The sequence below is a fragment of the Pygoscelis adeliae genome, unplaced genomic scaffold (genome assembly GCF_000699105.1).
Source record: "Pygoscelis adeliae isolate BGI_AS28 unplaced genomic scaffold, ASM69910v1 Scaffold105, whole genome shotgun sequence".
Lineage (NCBI taxonomy): Eukaryota > Metazoa > Chordata > Aves > Sphenisciformes > Spheniscidae > Pygoscelis > Pygoscelis adeliae.
In genome coordinates, this window is record NW_008824807.1 from 2,847,391 (window position 1) to 2,856,619 (window position 9,229).

Consider the following 9,229-nt stretch of genomic DNA (forward strand, 5'->3'; position numbering starts at 1 on the left):
GACTGTGGGTAATGACAGCATTTTTCTGAAACATAGCAGTGCCTCTGCAAGGACACGTCTACCCAGGCATGTCAGTGGGGTGCTGAACCCACGCTCAAGGCAGCTGCTGGAGCACCTGTGACAAAACACATGTGGAAAGATGAAGTGGTGTTTGACACCAGAATCAGGGTGCCTTTTTCTGGAGGGGAAACGGGCCACCAGATTTAAAAGCTGAAGAAGTCTTGGCTATGTTATGTTTATTGAAGGGTCATTAGATAACCTGCTGCAGAGGTTATTGAGTGGATTATTTTGTATCTTTCTGTCTTTTTTTTTTTAATTAAATTAGTGGGCTTACTCATTTTGAATTGTTTTATAATTCTCAACGCAGCCAACACAACCAATACTACATTTTTTGAGGCTTTAAAAAAAATATTTTTCATGTATAGAATTATGACCATCTTCATCTTCCATCAAACTCTCCTTTGTGAAAACATGTTTGGACACTTTCTCCCCAAGTACAATTACCATGCAGTTCTTGCTACACAGCCTAATACTCAATATAGCCCTTTATCCTAATTATCTCAGACTGTTTTGATACCAAATTGGGTTCAAAGAGGACACAGGCATTTTGGAGGAATTTGGGGGTATGGAAATTAACAAGTTTCCTGATAAGAAATAAGGAGGAACCATGAACTGAAAACAAAGAAATTGATGAGACCTGCTGAATCTCCAGAAATCGGTGGTATCTGTGTTTACCAGCCCCAAAGCTGCTTTTAATGGCAGAGTATAAACGGAGCCAGAGTATAAACAGAGCCAGATCAGACTAATCAATAATGGCATTACATGTCCAAAGCCTGGACATAAACCACAACCTTATTCTGGGAAACAGCAGAAAGGGTGCAGAGAGGAGCATTTTAGCGCTCAGACAAAATGGTTGCATCACCTAAGTGTTCATACTACTACAAATACCAGTTTCTTCTTCATAATGTCAGCTCCTTCACAACCTGAGCAGTTCTAAAAAAGGCACTGGGTACCAATACTCTAAAAATGGAGAGTCAGAAACCCAGAAGAAGATACATATTCCTCAGGTCAGAGTTCATCCCCGGTTTGCTAACATAATACTACCCACAGCGCTTCTCGTTCTAAACCAGCTCCCATCACGCGTGTCCTCACCAACAGCTTTTCCAAGTGTTCTGACAGCTGCCTTGCTTTGTCCTCTACCCAGATTTGTGATTTGAGTGCAAGTATCCTCCCACCAAAAAGCTGTGTTATGTCAGTGTGCAAATTAAACAATAAATAAATTATTAAGGAACTTTTTAAATTACTCATTCCATAATGAACTCTTGGGCTTGGCTCTGAAGGAAATTGTAGGCTTCAGTACACCACTACCACCCCCACCCGCCTGACATTACTGTTGTTGAAACCCCCAGAAATGGAGGAGACAGTAGGGACAGGTCTACATTGCACAAGATGTTCCCAAGCTAGCGAGCTCCCGGGCCATAGCACAACTCCTGTAACATACCTTAGCAACTCCAAACCCGGAGTGGCACAGCTGTTTCTCTTGGTAGGCATAGCAAGCCAGCAAACTGCCAGAAAGTAGTTACACACCTCTCACAAGGTCACTGAGTGTCTCTCAGTGGCACTGTTTCTCACCATTATTTCTTTTTCTGTGATTAGTCTGTGCTGTGTCAGTGTGGTTTCTCTGAGCTCAGTTGATAGACGGACCCAAGTTGACAATTTAAAAGAAAGAAAAGAGCTGACAAAAGTTTGGCCAAGCAAAAACTGTGAAGAACATGATGTAGTTACACACTGAAACCACCGTTAGGAGCATACCTTCCTCATTCTTCCCGTTGGGTGCCTGAGGGTCTACAGCCATCCCCAGCTTGCTTAGCCACCTGTGTTTGAAACAGAGGGAATATAGAGTTAGGGATACTTGCATGCTGTTCGGACAGAGTTTTGCCCCTTTCAGGTGTGTTCTACGTTACTACATCTATTTTCATTAACCTGAAGACTAAATGTCAAAGTTTCCTTCTATTTCTTAGAACACCCTCTAGAAAGGCACAAGTTACCTGAATACTAATATTGCCCACGGTGAGCAGGACTAGTTGCCTAGGACATCTTTCCCCGATCCTGAAAAAAGCACTACTGATGCCCAAGGAGTTGCATTCGGGGAAGCTAAAGGAAAAGTATGTGTGCTATAACACAGTGTCAGTGGCTTAGTCCTGCTGTTGAGGTGTCATCTTTCACCTGAGATGCAGCAAAAGGCACAGGAGCCATAGAAGATGATGTCAGCTGCCCCCGGTCAAAGCTACTGTAGCACAGTCTAAGAATCTAAGCCATTTAAAACTAGATTTTCTGACCATTATATACTGCTCTCTTTAACTCCCGATGTACTTTTGGTTTTAGTAAGTCTCACTTCCTGTGTTGCTTTAAGATATTAACAGGGTTTTTCATTTCTCTTCCCAGGTGGCTGCATTTTTCTAGTGCTAGAAACAATCCCTGGATATACTTTTTTGTATATTGTGTTTGCCTGTAGGTCATTCAGATCTATTAAGGTTTTAAGAAACTAACAACTAAAAAAGCTCAAGCCTTTCAGATTGAAACTCAAGGCCTAAATAGGGAATGTATGAAGGGCAGGAATTAAGATTCATTAACTCTGAAAAAACATTGCGTCTGATCTTGATTCTACTGAAGCAATGGGAAAGTTGCTAGTAAGATCAGTGTCAAAGCGACTGGATTTTTAGACTGCAGTATGAACAATAGAACCACATAACAATTCAAGAAAACATCTCTGAGTGGATTATTGATTTTATTCTAACAGCTAATCATAACAGAATGATTTTTTTAAATAAAAAATCTAAACAAAAGAAAAGGTTTGCTGAAAAATACAGGACTTCATTAACCACAAGGTCAGACAGATCACTAGTAACATTGTGCAACAGGACAGGTAAATGCATGCAGCTAACCAGCACGCGTTTACTTTTCATGTGTGTGTGACAATGGCAAATACATGCTAAATTAATGAAGAAAATGGCTGTCTTAATAAATCCACTGTTGATTTCATAGATATATATGCATGAAGAGTTATGAAAGGTCATGATCCATCAAGCATTTATGCACACCAGTAACTCGACACACGTGAATGCCCCGGTGAGTTCAGTGGAACCACTCACATGCATATGTATTTGTGGAACTGAAGCCAAGAGAACAGATGTCTTTTAGTCTGTTTTGACATATGCGTGAGTATGTGTGTACTTTATGTATTAAATGCATGTATTTTATACTTTGCCAAGGAAAACATCATCAGTTACAACAGTGAGGAATTAGTATTAGTGCAGTATAATGCAAGCTGCTTTAACGGTAGGCTACCGAGCTTTAAGCCAAAATGAAATTTACTCAAGAAGTGGAGTTTGAAGAAAATCATTCTGGGGGCATAAGAGCTGGGACACCTGCATAGACTTCAATCACTCACTCACATGAGACTAAACATTTCAAAAGTGTCATTAAGACACTGAGAATTTCCAGCTAGGCTCCAAACTGGCTGCTAGCGCTCACTAATGTCCTCCATTAGCTCTAATTTTCCTTTTCCTTCTCCCTACATCCTTCCCTCTCTTCTCTCTCAACCAGGGTTACTCTCTCTACAGAAATATTCCTGTCCAGCAGTCCCTCATTCTAAGCCATCCTCAGCTCATCTGCCTCAAGAACTTCTCATCCTGTTCAGGAGCTCCAGTAGGAAACACAGCGATACAGAAACGGATGGTTGTCTCCCCACCAGTATGCTCTGTGCTGCTCCAAGTTGCAAAGAGCAACATGTTCTTTCCATCTATATTTACTTGTACGCATCTATAGAGTACAGATTTATGAATATTTATGTACATGCACTACTCTAGTATTGTACATTTCTGTATCTATAGCCCTTTCGGAAGGTCACACACGTTCTCTCAACCTCTATCCTTCTCTGTTGTGGTAAATATGTATGAAGTTCCCCATTTATAGAGGAAAAGAGCAGTCAATGCCATATGAAGAATCTCAAAAGGTCACCAGCAGAGCCATGATTAAAATCCTGACCTGACTATCATAGGAGCTCTCTTCCCATTTAAATTGTACTGCTTTGTAATCCGGCATTTGGCCATTTAATGCAATAGCATTGTGAACAGACTGCAATCTGAAGTAAAAAAGACAAAGAAGATACGAGATGTATCTAAATCAGCCAAAACTGGATCAATAGCAAGTAATATCTATTTCTGATAGCTCAGTGGTTCCTAAATGGCAGTTTCATATCCATTTTTACTTCTTGCATTAAAAACTGCATGAATTAATTATTGTTCTTATGGACATTTGTGGAAAGAATATTTCTGATCTGTCACGAGGATCGTTTAACTGCAACATAGTTTGGCGGTGAAGTAAATGCTTACTTACATTAAAGAAACAGCCCTTTCTATCCCTTTAACCCTCCTTGTTAACTGACATGCTGCTCTGAAAGCAGACAATATTATATTCTAGTCCTAGATAACTTCTGGGACAAAACTATATTAAACTTTTCCCTCTCTTTCCTTTATTCCCTCACTTCTCCCAAGGTGATGAACTTGCTATCAAATCTTTGCACCTCTCTAATGGAAAGGGATTTATACCAGCAAATGTCAGGAAGATTAGTATCAAAATCAGGCTAATAATGCGATTCCGATTTCAACTATCATTAGTGAACAAATTGCAATATTTTCCTTCTATACAATGACTAGAAAACAAAACAGACTGAGTAATTCCCTGAATAACTTTGTCAACAATTGCTTGACAGCGAGAGAATTAACTTTCAAAGGATGTCCTCAGGCGTCAGACAGGATGAAACATGGCCAGTCGCTCCTACTTACATGTTCATTTCCAGAACATTTTCTGCCGCAAAATAAAACGTCTTGATCTGTGGGTGGCTGATCTTAATAGCACTTTAAGAAAAGAAAAATAGAAGATATGTGAACAAAACTAGTTTACATAAGAAAAGAAAGAATAGCTGAATTAATTATTTAAAATATTTATTCACTCCACTGTATTAATCCAGATCAGCTTATCCATCCATATAGCTTTCCTTAAAACTCTAGTCTATTTTTAGCTCATTTCCTAGGCCACACATTATTCAGAGGGTATAAACTACAGGAACTGAAAAGGAAGGAATGAAGAATAAAACCAATTCCTTCATTATGCCTTTACATAAGTCAGTTGTGTGCCCACGTCTCAAATACTGTGTGCAGCTTTGCTTCCCCCAGCTCAGAAAAGCAGAGTAAACCTGGAAAATGTTCAGAGAAAGCGCCAGGGATGACCCAAGGTATGGAACAGCTTCCGTGAGTGATTAATCAGGCTAAGACGCCACAGCATGGGAAACTGATAGTTGAGAGAAGGGAGGTATAGAACAATAAAATCACAAGCAGCACACAGTGGGTGAATAGGGATTGACTCTTCACTGTCTTTTCCAAGACAAGTTTTAGGAGGCACCGAAAAGGCAACTAGGCAACTAGGAAACAAAGAAAATGGAGGTAGCCCCTTGACATGCCCACAGTTAACCTGTTGGTCTCAGCCCCAGACTGTGCTTTAGTTGAACAGCCATCAGTAACATTTTTCAGAAGGTTTTTTTTTTTTCCTAAAACATAGTCTCCGACCCTGAGACTGTGTGGCTTCCCTCTTTTGCTCCTCATTAGGTGAGTGACTCTGTCCCATGGAAGCACACACTATTTGACTGGGCCCCAGTGGCCCCAGTCAATCCTGACAGTTCTCCTAACTTACCCCATCCCAAATAAGTGATGAGCATGTGTTTTCCTCCCAGTCACTGACAGCCAACAGCCGCAGAAGTGAAGGGCAACATTTTCTCGTGGTCTTGTACTATGTGACTCAACCTTTCCTCTGAGAAAACAAAATTAAGCTCCCCATATTCAAAATAGCTGTCCCCTTTCTTTGGAGGAGTCAAGCCCACAGTTAGTCTCAAGAACACCTACAGCTAATGTCAGCGTGAGACACGAACAGAAGAACGAAGGCTTTCTCTTGAGGGACAGAATAGAAACCACGCTGATCTTTATAACTTTGAACAGCAGCAACACCCCTCCAAACCTTTGAAATGTACTCAGAAGCAGCTGGAAGTCAGTGCTGCATATGGAGTTTGGAGAGAATATTTTGAAATTTGTACCCTGCTAAACAAAGTTGCACCACAGCAGCCTAAAGATTAGTCCCAACTTGGAGGGAAGCAGCATTACTTGCACCACTCTTGACCTCCCCACCTAAGAGAAGGTATCTTAGAATACAACTTACTCATAATCAGTGAAAGAGAAGGAAAAAAAAGAAAAAGCATTTGGCATACTGATCTACTTTTTTTATTTGTAGTTTTAACAGAGCACATCTGGCAGAGAATTTTCAAAAATGTTTTTGCAATATGGTTTTCTTTCAGTAGCTCAATTAATAACTCATTATTTGTACAACACAGAAGAGCTCCCCACAGCTTCATTGTCAGGCACTACTGAGATTCAATTCCTTGCAACATTGTGAAAATCATGCAAAACTGAGGGCAAGAGATAAACTTACTGCTTTTTTTTGCATTCAGTGGCTCGGTCCACACTGAAGTCTGGAAGTCTGATGAATCCTTCTGCTTTTTCAGCCTGCAGTAAAAAAAAAAAAAAATTAAAATCACCACATCAACCAATTGGTAAACTACTAGACTCCAATGCTCAACAATATTTAACACACAAGTGCTTGGTTTTGACAGCTTTTTATAGTGTGAAAATATATGCTCATCACCATGGGGACAGATTAACACCCAATGTTTTGGCTGGTATTTGGGAACAAGAAATATTCCTATACCAGCTACTCTTTGTGCAAGTCCTGGATGCTAGAAAGCCACCACTCCTGTCTGTGCAAGTGGCAGAGTGTGAGCATGGGATTTGTTGTACACTTCCAAATAGCAAAGCACCTGAAAGAGGAAGGATCCTCAAGTCCTACAATAGTGCTGAGGTAGATTGCCCCTTCCTCCTCACCTCGAAGCATTTGTATCAGAGCATCCTTGTCTAAGATTCATGAGTAAGTCATAAGCCTAGTCCGGAGTCTGAAATTGTCAAGGGCAAAATTTAGGTTTGGATCAAACCAGGACTAAAAACAGCGGGAAGGCGGAGGAACCCGATTCCTTTGCAGCCATCAGTGATCACACAACTTCTTTTGACAAAGAGACCAGCCACGCTTTGTGCATAGACCCCAGAAAATGAAACTACTGAACCTCAGCTCTAAAACAGAAGCCTCTCAAAAGAGACAGATGACACAAGAGAGAATGAATAAGGGTTATATCATCCATTCAGGTCTGGATGTTACATACAGTCTCAAAGGAGCATTTGTTACGTTATACAGCACGCACACGTGTTACACAGATGCGTAACAGCACCACATATAATGATCTATGTACATTTGAAAAATACACGTCTACAGCGACGGGGATTCAAAAGTGACCCAAAATGATCCTAAGTAGAGATCGAGGAGGGTCTCCCCTGGGTAACTGTAACATGGACCATTTCGTAGGGTCACCTATATACACCTGTATGTGAGCAAGGCAGAGGCAATATAGGCTGCTCCCACGCCAGGAGGTGAAACAGTGCAAGGGGATGGTCCCACGCAGCTGAGCTCTGTTGTTAAACACTGCAAACCAGCCTCAGATGGCTTTGGCCACCCAGCTATCACTCCCCCTGAAAAATTTTCAGGCATGGTACAGGAGGTAGCAAAAGCCAGGCAGACATTTACAGTACACTGTTTATATGCAGTCACCCCTTTCTGGACAGGAGTGGGTTTACTGAGCATTGGCATCTCCTTTCCGAGTCAGCTGGACTCGGTGTCAGAGACTGGCTCCAGCAAAACTGAAGTTACCAGTCAGCCTCAAATCCCAGTTCTTGCTGCCTGCAGCTGAAACGTCTTCCTTTACTACATCTATATACATTCATCTGATCAGCTGCAATAAGACTAGGACTCTTCCTAAAAGGAGCAATAATGTAGACAAAAGTCTGTAGCACATAATGTCAGGAAAAAATGTACTTTCCAAAATACAGAAAGTGTTCCTTCCTGAATCACTTTTTTTGCTGCTCCCAGCCCTCATCCCTGGGCACATTAAAATTCTGAAAATGTACATCGAGTTAAAGCAGGTGAAATATACACAATTACAAAGACAGAGGATAAATGAAGACGACTGACAGCATCTCAAGTCACATTATGCATGAATATGAAGAAACTATAAAAAGACGTTCATCGAGACAAGTCTTTGAGCTTTAATGCTTGGAAGTATGAATCTCCGAGAACTGAAATATGGATACAGAATGGATTTTTCAGCGGGTGGCTTCCCCGCACCTCTGCATATCTCTTCTTTGGTATACAATAAATCATTGCTCAACCATCATTCCTGCAGTTTAAATGGATTAAATATTCATATGAGAGGTTTATATTTCGCATCTTCCCCAATAAATGGTTTTGCCTGCTCCAGGACAAAAAAAAAAAAAAAAAATCTTGATTTTGCAACATGGTTTCATTTGTACAGAAATGTGCTTATTTGCAGCTGTGGGTTCTTAACTTTCTCTGATTAAATTTGTACCTGTCAAACTTGTTTAGAGCCTGGCTTGGGGAGCTTTTGTTTCCATTCCACAAGTTGGAATTTAGTGAGACTGATCTCATTGAGAAAAAATAACAATTAACTAAAGAAAAAAAGTAACAAGACTTTTTAGAAGGTGGTTTGGTTTTTTATGTATATTTCAATCAGTTAGACCTTGAGCTAGTATTTTCATCCCAGATCCATAGTACACTAAGTATATAGGGATGAGCAAATGAGAAGGGGTGAGTAAAGGAGGAGCTCTATTCACGGGCTGCATTGCACTAAAAATAGAGAATGTACTGTCCTGCAGTTCTGTACCAAAAAGAGTGGTCACTTACTAGAACAAGTGCAGCAAAAACACTGAAATTCCTGTTTGGTTCCCAAGACCAGTCTAAGAACACCAGAGACCAACTTCAAAAAAGCAGTTCATGGGGTATCAAAGCCATTATTACACACATTGCTGGATGAGAAACGTATACAATGACAGTTATTTCTCTGCAGTATCAATCAATAAGCCTGGTTTAAAAAAAAGAAAAAAAAATAAAGACCCTGTAAAAAGGAATATACCCAGCTGCCTTCTCACTCACACACCAATAAATCCATGGCCTGAGCTAGGTAAACCATCAGGTGGGTGAGTGGATGACTAGGGTTTGG

At 40.6% G+C, this 9,229-nt stretch overlaps 1 protein-coding gene across 1 annotated transcript in view; it reads right to left on the reverse strand.

The window, feature by feature from the left end:
• Positions 1-9,229, reverse strand: part of IPCEF1 (interaction protein for cytohesin exchange factors 1) — a 43,990-nt gene that overhangs the window by 21,848 nt on the left and 12,913 nt on the right. Inside the window, exons 4-6 of the mRNA XM_009324153.1 lie at positions 6,541-6,614; positions 4,848-4,919; positions 1,813-1,874 (exon numbers count right to left, since the gene is read on the reverse strand). Coding sequence (XP_009322428.1) covers positions 1,813-1,874; positions 4,848-4,919; positions 6,541-6,614 — 208 coding nt within the window. The remainder of the gene's footprint in view (positions 1-1,812; positions 1,875-4,847; positions 4,920-6,540; positions 6,615-9,229) is intronic.